Source organism: Pteropus alecto, unplaced genomic scaffold (assembly GCF_000325575.1).
Source record: "Pteropus alecto unplaced genomic scaffold, ASM32557v1 scaffold45, whole genome shotgun sequence".
NCBI classification, from domain to species: Eukaryota; Metazoa; Chordata; class Mammalia; order Chiroptera; family Pteropodidae; genus Pteropus; species Pteropus alecto.
This window is the reverse complement of record NW_006442491.1, coordinates 16,094,828-16,105,921: the sequence shown is the minus strand read 5'-3', so window position 1 is coordinate 16,105,921 and position 11,094 is coordinate 16,094,828. Positions and strand designations below refer to the sequence as shown.

General features: G+C 49.6%; 1 protein-coding gene across 1 annotated transcript in view; it reads right to left on the bottom strand.

Annotated features, from left to right (window-relative positions):
* Nucleotides 1-9,675: 9,675 nt before the first annotated feature.
* Nucleotides 9,676-11,094, bottom strand: part of GFRA4 (GDNF family receptor alpha 4) — a 3,585-nt gene continuing 2,166 nt past the window's right edge. Inside the window, exons 3-6 of the mRNA XM_006922012.1 lie at nt 11,003-11,090; nt 10,777-10,911; nt 9,933-10,024; nt 9,676-9,756 (exon numbers count right to left, since the gene is read on the bottom strand). Of these exons, the coding sequence (XP_006922074.1) occupies nt 9,676-9,756; nt 9,933-10,024; nt 10,777-10,911; nt 11,003-11,090 (396 nt within the window). The remainder of the gene's footprint in view (nt 9,757-9,932; nt 10,025-10,776; nt 10,912-11,002; nt 11,091-11,094) is intronic.

The following is an 11,094-nucleotide window of genomic DNA, read 5'->3' as shown; positions in this document are numbered from 1 at the left end:
TTGTTGGCTCTGCAAGTGTGTTGTGAATCTGTCAGCCTGTTGGTGCTGTGGGTGGCCAGGGACAACCAATTTTATGCTGAGAAATGTTTCACATAATCTTTAAGTTCAAAGACTATACCTGTAGAAATCAGATATTCCAAAAAGGGGTTTTCTAGACTGTGTTTTGCTGTGGTTTTGTCTAAATTTTTAATGATTATTTCCCAGGAGCACAGTTTACTATACTGGAAGCTGGGGGTGGGAGTGGGCTGGCAGATTTGTTGATCAATAGCTCCTGTTTCCCCCATGGAGAACCACAGATACCCTGGGCTTCTGTCTATCTCCTGCCTCCTCCCTACACACAGTCTGGAGAGAAGGCAATTCATTCTCCCCTGAGCTCACCCAGAGAAAAAGCAGCCCTGGACAGAAGATTGGCAGCAAAAAGAAAAGATGGGAATATCTGTGGGCGAAGCTCGAGGTGCAATATGAGAGCTCTACCAGGAAATCTGGGGCAAATGAAAAGACTGGAGCACTAAGAGTAGAAAAAGGCGTTTTACCTTTCAATGCAAGTCTTACCCCTTCAACTTAATGGAGCGAGTGTATTTGGGGAAGGGGTGGGAGGGATTCACTTCCTTGGGTCATGGTGTCCTTGTCATGAACACCTTTGATCCTTCAGTTTCATTCATTCATCTGTTCATTCAACAAATACTCACTAAGCACTTACAACCTAAGCTAACACTAGGGCAGTGACCGAGATGAAAAAGCAGCTCTTTAGAATTAAAACAGAATCCAGTTCCCAAACCCATTGTCCCAGGAGATCTTTCCTTGTGGTTTATGTGAGAATTGGCCATCCTGAGGACAGACCCAGGAAGGCAGAGGGTCTGTCCTTGGGGCCATTCACTGGCTTTCAGTCTGAAACGTTTACCCAATTTACCAAACTCTGCTCAAACCATAAATATCACCATGACGGTTTGTAGATAGCCAGGCCTGGCTGAGAGACATTTCCCGAGTCCTTCAAACTAATAAACCCTCGCCTGCCGGGAAGTGATCTGGAGTGGAGAGGAAAGCTGGCGCCTTCTCTTTTAAAGGCAATAACAGAATCAACTTTCAGTAACTGAATTTGTGCACAAAACATTCTAAACACTAGTGAAGCCTGTTTCGTTGAACTAATTCTGGCTCTGGAAATGTTTCGTTCTATAGTTATTTACGGTATTTTTTTGTTGTTGTTTGGATTCAAGCTTAGTTTGTTAATATGTATAATTTAGCATCTATTGCACTCATGTAAATATGGAGTAAGTATTGTAAACTATTCATTGCTGGGGATTATTGTGGGTGTTATACATACATTTAGGACTGCAATTTTTTGGTATTTTTTGTATTGTAAAATAACAGCTAATTTAAGCAGGAACAAGAGCATTAAGGGAGGTCTGTGCATTTTAAACACAAATGTGAAGAACTTGTATATAAACAAAAGTAAATACTATACTACAAACTTCCTTATGAAATAAAAGTAGATCTGGTAAAAACGTCTTTTTTCTTCTGAGTGTTTTTGATTTTGATTCGTTTCACTTATTTTTACAATTTAGTCATTAGAACCTTAAGGAAAAAAAATGTTTACAATGGTTCCCAGATTTCAGACTGCCTCAGAGGAAGCACTTGGCAGTCGTGAAGGTGAAAATGTAAAACCAGCAGGGTGGGCCCCTCAGACACTGGGGGGTAGGGAGCTCCGCACCGCTTGTGAGAGGACTTCCTGACGTTTTCACACACCTGTGTGCCCTGGAAACGACAATGCTGGGGACGGAGACTGGTGTGCAGGGCAGCTTTGCCTGGCACGGGGAAGGGCCGGGTACATTTCGGTCCGCGCCTGGGCCCTGCCTCACCAGCTGCGCTTGGTCTTTCAGCATCTTGCCTCTTCACGGCCTCCTGAATGTCTCTCTAGGTTTTCCAAGCTGCTAAATCTCAGAGATGCTGGTAGGTATCATCCCAGATGGCCCCAGCATTGTCCTTGGTCTTGAGTTTTTGATGACATGTCCATTCCCAAAGTCTCATCTGCCTTCTGTATGCCCAGCCCCGCTTTATACAGCGCCTGCCCTCAGAGTGTGGCCAGAACAGTGTATTTCCGTGCCCTGGTGCGCAGTGCAAAAGGCCCAGAAGGGTGGGACAGGTGTGATGGGCGTTAAGAAAGTTGGAAGAAGCACAGGGAAGAGCAGTTGTTCATACAGGGGAGGTCAGACCAGGCCCCAGGTCAAGGGGGCTGGGGCAGAGCGCGGAGGAGTCCTGCTCACCAGAGCTTGGCTCTGGGCCTGACAAGGGAACTTGGACTAGTGACTGCTGCCAGGTTGAGGAGGACCTTGAAACTCTTCTGGGGAGGGCCACGGGAGCAGTCAAGTGTTCCTGACAGGAAAAAAACCTGGGCTTTGGTAGTATTTTGGCAGAAGCTGCTGTGTATTCACCAAACCTGTTACGTTTTGCCTTTGGAATCCCAGATCAATTGCTTCTCCCTTCGCAGTTAGGTTGGCTCCATAAACCAAGCTCTGGCCAAAGAGACGTTGGAAGAAATGAGGTATTGAAGATGGATGGAACATGGTGCCACGTCTAGCAAATGGTAAATCCTGCCATGTCCAGCATAGCTCTGGACAATAAACCTGAATGGGAACGGTGGGAGATTGAGAAAAGCAAGAAGACAGAAAGCTGGGACCAGGAGGTCCACTGCCCTGATTTTGTGCACTGATGGCGGACAATGCTGTGGTTTTATTTTTGCAAGCTGCTTTTATACCAGAGCATACAATTACTGGCTAAGATAAGGTTATCCTCACCCAACCCACACCCTGTTATGATCTTGCAGTTCTGTCTGCTCAAGGCTGTGAGCTACCCCTTGCCTCGGAGGTACAAAAATGGAGTTCTTATTTATGCCAGGCATTATGCTAAGCATTTTATTCTTTTTATTTTTTAGGCGAGGCAACCCTTGGTTGACCTCACAGATTGCAAGGACCTGGTCAGCTTGCAATCTGCTCTCCACACATGGGACCCTGAGTCACCACTTAGAGGCGGGCTGTCTGCTGGTCTTCGCATCACTGAAAAGTGAACTTTATTCTATTGAGCCACTGAGATTTGGGCCTTTATTACAACAGGTAGCTTTTCTTACTCTAATATACAAATTGGTACCTTTAAGTGGAAGGGCTCTGTAACCAAAATCTAAAACTTGTGGCACTGGCTTAGTGGCTAGGTGACAGGCAAACAGATGCAGCAAGCAGATCTCTGTCAGGCCGTGACAAAACATCTGGTAAGCCTGTTATGTTTGATAACTAGGAAAGCAAACTGTGTTTCTACTGAGTTTTTAGCTCAAGGGGAAGATACTGGAAAAAAAACAAAGTAGTACGCATTGACTATTGGCTACTTTTGGCAAGATGTCACAAAGAGTTGAGTTCCAGAAAGAATTAGCCAGTTTACAAGCAGAAGGGAAAGGGGCGGAGAATCCTGATATCTGGGCTCTTCAGTGTTAGAAAAGACAACTAGTCTGGCTTCTAGTCTTCCCCATACTAAGAGGTGAACCACAAAGACCCGGTGACACCTAGCGGCTGCTTCATGGTGAGAATCAGACGGAGGTTGTGGTCTTCCCTCTGGAGCCTCATAACTTCCAGGCCTTTGTCTTGAGGGAGAGGCATTTGGTAAGGAAGCAAAGAAATAAAGCCAGCTTGAGAACTGTGACCAAGAAAGAACCAGGGATGTTGTCACTGACCCTGGACCTGCCTGGAAAGTAAAAGATAAAAAGCGTAGGTTTTTGAAGGAATTATGTTGTCAAACGAACCATTAGCCTGACCTTTAAAAATGAAAATACACAACCCTGTGACTATTGAAGCTTAATTAGAACCATCTACTGGCAGGAGATGGTTGTGAAAGCTGTGTCCGAGGCGGGTACAACCCAAAGCCGCCTCACATGTGGCCCAGAGAGCAGATTTAGGCCTAGTCAGGAACTTCCCCTACCCCAAGGCAAGGCCCAGCAGGATGTCGAAATCACTGTATTCCAGTAATTGCTGTGTGTCTTGCCACGCTCATCTTTCCTGTACACGTGGGTCATGAGGGTGTCCTGCCCGAACAAGCATTGTGTGGGGACCAGGGATGTCACAGTGAAAAAAAAACAGACAAAAATCCCTGTCCTCATGGAGTTTACAATGCAGTAGGGGAGACAATGAGTTCAATGTCAGGTAAGTTCCATGAAGAAAGGTAAAAATAAGGTTAGGGGAGGAAAGTGCTGGGGGCATTGCTACTTTTCATAGTGGGGCTGGGGAGAGATGTTCTGATAAGGTGAGAGCTGAGCACAGGCTAAAGGCGGGAGCTGGTGCGAAGGCCCAAAGGTGGCTGCATGCCTGGGGGGCCAAAGCAAAGTGGGGTACAACGGCAGTAGTAGGAGTTGGGGCAAGCAGGTCCAGTAGGGCAATAGCTCTCAACTGGCACAGGATTGCCACCTAGGGGGCATTTTGGAAATAGGTGGGGGCTATTCTGACTCTTGCATTAAAGGGGGAGGAGCTGCTGTGATTTAGTGGCTGGGCCTGAAGGTGGTCATCCTGTGACATGCAGGACTGTCCCACCAAACGAAGAACTGACCCACATCCCACTCGATTTTCAAACATCTTACTGGATATTTCTGTAAATGAGAAAATTTGTCCCCAATTATTTTGGTATAGAACTCAACACTGTTATAAACCCAACGTATTTGAGAGCTGCTTTAATATATAGTCAGTTTTCCAGAAATGCAACTATTATGTAAACCAAGGGAAGACAGAACTTTGTTTTCTTCATAACTTTACCAAGAGCTGGTCATCATTTTGGAAAATTCTGTCACTAACGACAATGTCATTCCTGGTAACTAAGTCCCCAACCCCACATACCTGTGTGGGTGACATCCGAATGGACAAACCCTGCATTACTAGCTGTGTAACATGCCTGGCAAGAATTTTCTTTCATCCTGTGTCCCCAACTCAAGGGACTAGACCAGATGATCCCACTATGAATCGTGCTGCACAGGGAGCTGGGGATCAGCCCTGGTGGTTGGCCCATTTGCACCCCTGTAGGACTTTCCTCTTCATTTGCTTAATCCCGGCTCCTTGAGGGCTCAGTTTGTGAAGTTGTTTCTGTATTTTGTTCTCCTGTGTGTATACTCATCTTAACTTTCCTCTCCATCTTCTGCCTTGGGCTGGAGGCTCTTTGGATGTAGGGTGACATGTCCCTGGCAGAGCAGCTTCCCGAGACATCCTTCCACCCAGGACTTCCCAGGCCTGCAGCCCAGTGAGGCAGGGCCGTGTCCCTGCCTCCCTTCACATGCTTGCAAGACTCACTGACAAGTTGCTGTCCGGCTGGGGAATGTCTCCTAAAGCCCTGCATAGACCCTGTCCTCCTGCTTCTCTGGAAATTTCACAGCCAGTGTCCACACTTCCTGTAAGATTGAGCCAGTTCTATGAGTTTGGCCCCAACTGATCCAGTTGGGGAAGGGCAGTGGGCAGGTGGGCAGTGAGCAGTTTCCACGTCAACCTTGTACCCTAGAGAGCAGGCTCGAAGCCAGAGTGAACATTCATGAGCCGTGAAGTTTCCACCAATAAATCCACAGAAGCTTCCAACACCTGCCTTTCTGCCTTACCCCTCCTCCCCACACCCAACCACCTGCCAGTTATAAGCTCAGTATTTAAAACAGCTCACAGGGATGACGCAAGGGTCAGGACCAGTCTCCCAGAGTGCACGTGAGAGAGTGACAGTAAGCAGACTATCCAGCAGGACATGGAGGCTGACACTCAAAGGCGAACAAGAAAGGCAGGACCCCTTCCTGGTTGTGGGGGCCACCGCTAGACTTGGTCTTGAGGTGTTTGGTCAGACTTAACACTATGAACCAGGACCTTTTTAGGTAGAAGTAAGAGAAACGAAATTCTGACAACCTTAGACAACTTCATCATTTTCCCTGGGCTGCTGTAACAAATTACCCAACCTTGGTGGCTTTAAACAACAGAAATTTATTCTCACAGTTCCAGAGGCCAGAAGCCCAGAATCATGGTGTCGCAGGGCTATACTCCCTCCAGAGGTTCTGGGGAAGACTGTTCCTGGCCCCTTCTAGCATCTGGTGGCTGCTGGCATTCCTTGGCTGTGGCTGCATCACTCCCACCTCTCCCTGTGTCTCATCTCCCTCTGCCTCTCTCATATAAGGATGCATGTGACTGCAGTGAGGGCCCACCTGAATAACCCCGGACAAGTGCTTCCTCTCAAGATCCTTAACTTAATCACATCTTTTGCCATATAAGGTAATATTCACTCTTTTGCCTTCATAAAAGATAACATTCACAGGTTCCACAGATTATGATGTGGACGTATCTTTGGGGCCACCGACCCACGACAGCAGCAAAACCCTCAGAAAGTCATCTGGCCCAGGAGTGGCAAGATGGTGGCCTCTGCGGGCCTCAATGCCTTGTCGCTCCTCTTGGCTTCTCTCTGCAGAGCTGGCTGGCTCCACGCCCTGGATGGCCTTAGGCCTCCCACATGAAATGCTAACTCTGGGGATAAACAGAGAGCCAGGGAACAGAGACCCTGTGACCTTCCATTTCCCCCCCTACATCCAATAAGGAAGCCTCTTTTCTGGTGCACAATGTTTGATGTTAAAAAGGCTCCATTTGGTAAAAACCCTGAGTTTGCCTGCTTGGAGAGAAGTACTGGAGGTAGACAGCCAGCAGCCATGGAACAACTGTGCTACTTTCAACAAGGATCTGCTCACTTTTATCTTCCCCATCTTTTGAAAGGTATATGCCTATATTTTACTCTAATTATTTAAATGAAAAGTGGAGTAAAAGAGTTTCACACACTCACAGAGGCAAATTATTTAGCAGGTATTTAATTCTGCGTTTGGCCCACTATGCCATCATGGTGAACAGGGCAAGGCGATGCTTTCGCTTCCCCGTCTCGCGCCCAACCTCCCTGCTCCATATACACACACACACCTTCTCTCCCCTGCCCACTTACAGGTGTCCATTCCTGTGCAGGTGTAAGAGGCTGAGAGCATTCCTTCTACAGGAAGTGAGAACAGTTTGAACTATGCCCAACACCCCTCCATTTTTCCATTGGAAAAGGACCTGCCCATTCCATGTGATCTTGGGGGTGCTGATGTCACTCCTCAGGCCACTGGAAGTCCAAGAATGCTAGGAAAGAGAGGGGCCTGTTTCTGCTGAGAATGGTAGGAGGAGAGATCACTGATCCAGGGCTGCTGCCGGCATTCTGACCGACCCTGCGGTGAGAGCCTGCCTAACCTCAGACAGAAGCCATGCATAGACCAGAGGGGACAACATCATTTGAACCCCTGGAGACAGCTGTGCCTGAAGCTTGGATTGCTCAGTCACATGCCCAGGCCTTTTTGATTTGTGTTTGGTTTCAATCAGGAGAATACTGGCCGAAGCTGGGAGGCTGTTTGCCAGCTGCTACACACAGTGTCTGTGGGTTTGGTATGATTTGCTAAGGACACAATCTGAGACGGTGGCTCTTTTTCTGGTTAGAATAGCCCCAGGCCTCGGATTTGGTGTGTCTGTATCTAACCCCCGTGTCATAGGTCAAGTTCTCCAGAAGCCAAGCCCAAGATAGGGATTCTTAGGCTCTGATTTATTGGAGGCAGTACCCTCGGAGGAATATCTAAGTGAGGGAGGCAGGAGAGGGCAGGGGAAGGAACTAAGATGTGGTCTCAACCGGGATCAGGCACAGAGCTCTGGAGCAAGACTGGAACACAGAATTGTGTCCCCTGAGGGAAGCAAGCTAGGCCTTTATAGTCCACCTCAGTCAGTTATTAGCTGCAGTCCATGTTAGGGAGCAGAGTGTAACCTTACAGGCATTTCTTCTAGAGAAGGGGGCAGCTGTGAACTGTGTTTGCAGCCAACATTCCCAGAAGCTTGAGGATGGTTTACACTGGCCCAGAGAGGTCTTTGCGCAAGGCATCAACAGCCTCCACTTCCACCGGCTTCGTGGCCCCTAACAAACCGCAACCAGGTTTGAGAAGGAACAGCCTGGAGACATAGGAATCCTTCACTCATCAGGAGTCTCCAAGCTTTTGAGGAAGAAAGAAGCGGGCAGAAGGCTTATACCTGGCTCCCACTGTTCTGCCCTCTCCTCCCCAAACCTCTTTGAAGAACTGTAGTTTAACACAACGCCCTTGGCATTTGCTGGGTCCACACCGGCTACGCACATGGAGTGTTCATAAAAACCTTTATGACGAATTTCTCTTGGCTCCAGGAAAGAATTTGACTCTCCACATGAACAGAAGCAAATAGAAAATGCAGGAATAAAAAAACAATCACTGCTGCCCCTTCTTTCAAGTGTCTGTCAGGGCCGGGCGCTGAGGTGGGGCTCCACTAGGGGAGTATAGTGGGTGATCCTGGGACTCCCAGGCACCCCAGGGGTGGCAGTGTATCACTCAGGGCCTATGTTTGGCTGCAAATAACAGACACCTGAAGAGAAATTACCTTAAACAAATTAGAGCATCACTTTTCTCATATAATAAAGAGTTCAAAGAGAGGAGGACTGGGGCTAGTACCGTGGGTCCATTTTCAAGATGGTGCCTGTGTCCCCAGGCATTGCCACCAAGGTCTGGGCAAGAAGAGGGAAGGGTTGAGGCTAGAGGCAGCGGGGGCCAGTCAGCAAGTCTGTTCCTGTTTAAAGAGCTCTCCTGGAAGCCTCATCTGTGAATTCCTCTCATTGGTCAGAACTGTGTCATATACCACCCCTAGCTGCAAGGGAAGCCGGGAAGTGTAGTTTCTTTATCTGAGTACTAACAGAGAAGGAAAGAATAAACAATTGCAACGAAAATCCCTGCCACTAGGACCTAATAGTTGATTCTGTTTAGCATCTGTAGGTAAGAAGACAGAGTTGAGAGGTTCTGAGGCCATCCAGTGTCACACAGGCCAGCAGAGGCACATCCTGTTAGCTGACCGTGGGCTCCAAGACACAGGTCATGTGAAAACAAGGCCAGTCTCAGTGCACATGGATTTATTGAACTGTGAATGCCATTCCTAGTGCTAGGTTAAAGCATGGGGAAGATGGTCATATGGTCAGTGCAATGCAGAGAACTGGATTCTCACTTACTCCAGGTGGTGCCCACCAAGCGACATATCGTGGACAGGAAGCATTCTGCCAACATGTTATGGGGTGCAGGTGACTATCATCATGGGTGGTGACTAACTGGGAGGGTACCTTTGGCTATAGTGTTAGAGGGGGTTTTGCCTACAAGTCTGTACAGATATAGATATACTCCTTAAGGCATGATTTGCTTGGGTGGGGGGTGGGTGCTGATAAAAATCTCCTAGAATTCTGGGAATTTGGATTGTCTCTGACTTTCTCTAGGTGATCTGGGGCTCCGGTGAGGCCTCAGCTACACAGGTGACACCCTCCCATCCCTAGCCTGTGGGAGATTCCAACTCTTCCAAGGTCTGTGGACAAAGAGACTTTACAACCAATAAGCCTACTGTAAGGGAAACCATAGCCTTTGCAGTCAGGCCCCCAGCCTATATGCCTCGTTCTAGGGGACAGGCACACAGGGTGTCCAGATCTGCAAAAGGCAGCAAGGCAAGAGCACTGGAGATAAGCCAGTCTCTTTACAGTGGAGCATAGGCCGCAGAGGTGGCTGTGTACCCCAGGCAGTGTGGGACAGTTGGATGTGTTGTCCAAGGTCTGCTGTCCTAGTCAGAGCTGAGGCTGGAGAGCCAGGACAAGGAGCAAGGTGAGCAGGGAGCACCTCTCCAGGGGCCTGTCTGCTGAGGACACCTTGAGGGATGAGAGCAGAGTGTGTACCTGAGTCAGAAGCCTGGCTCTGCTCTCTGCCTCCACTCCCATGCCAGGTCATTCATGTCCATCTAGGCCCACCTGGCATGGACGGGTGGAAGGAGGCAGTGCAAGGGCTGCCAGCTCACCATCCCCTACCTGCACCTACTTGCACCTACCTGCAAGAGGCTGTGCTCAAGGTCCTGGAGGGAGTTCGGCTGATCCTGCAGGACTAGAGGCCACACGCTGTCAAAGGCCTGTATGGCATCATCTATAGAGAGAGGTGTCCAGGGGGTTTGTCTGGGAAACCTCAGCACAGGGCCCAGATCCTCAGGGACAAATTGAGAGACTCCTGGCATCCTACATAGTCTCTTTCCATGCAGGGACAGGAAGACAGAATGTCTGCAAGGATTGGCTTCTGGAATGGCAGGTACAGGGCACGGAATAACAAAATAAGGACAAACTATGCTGAGTTTTTAACCTTACAGTCCTCCATCCTCACAGGGGAGAGTGACTATTATCATCCCCATTTCACAGATGGACACAAAAAGGCTTAGAGGAGTTAACTCTCAGCTAGTGAGTGGCAGAATTGGGCTTCAAACTCAGGCCCTTTAACTCCTAGATTGGGCAGGGGACCACCAAGCTATTCAGACCCTTATGCCGAGATCATCAGGGGGCGGAGCTGGCAGTGCGTCAGGGATGCAAACACCTCAACAGTGGCAGAAGCAGGAATTTCGCCTAGTTCCATTCCAGGTCCTCGGAAATTTGTTTTAACTGACTCCCCCTCCCGCACGCAGGGGCGCCAGCTTAAACACTCCCAGGATTCTACTTTAGTCTGTCACCTGGTCTCCGGAGACAGGTGGGCACAGATTCCCAAAGGGGCAGGACGACAGCAGAGGGCCTACCTGGCTGCCTCAAAATGGGCTCTCGCCGGCCAGGCAGCTTGATAGGGGCGGTCAGCAGTAAGCGCAGACCCGACTCCCGCGCCGCCTGGCACCGCCCCGCCGCGCCCGAGCCTCTCACCCAAGCAGTGGTTCCTTGTGAAGAGCCCCCGGAAAGCTTCGCACTCTTCCCTCCGGTTTCCGCTGACTCCACAGTGGCACCAGGGCGCCACGCGCGCACTCACGTTGTCAACGTAGTTGGGGGTAACGGCGGTGCCTGCGGGACCCCGAGGGAGGGGTAAGGGGTCCACCCGGGCGCAGGCAGCCCGGGAGAGCCCCGGCCCCGTCCGGATCCCGGAGGCGCTTACCCACGAGGCCCGCGTAGGCGCGCAGGCATCGGGGGGCTTGGTCCCGCGGGCAGCCATCGGGGGTGCTGGGAACCGGCGCGCAGGAGGCCTGG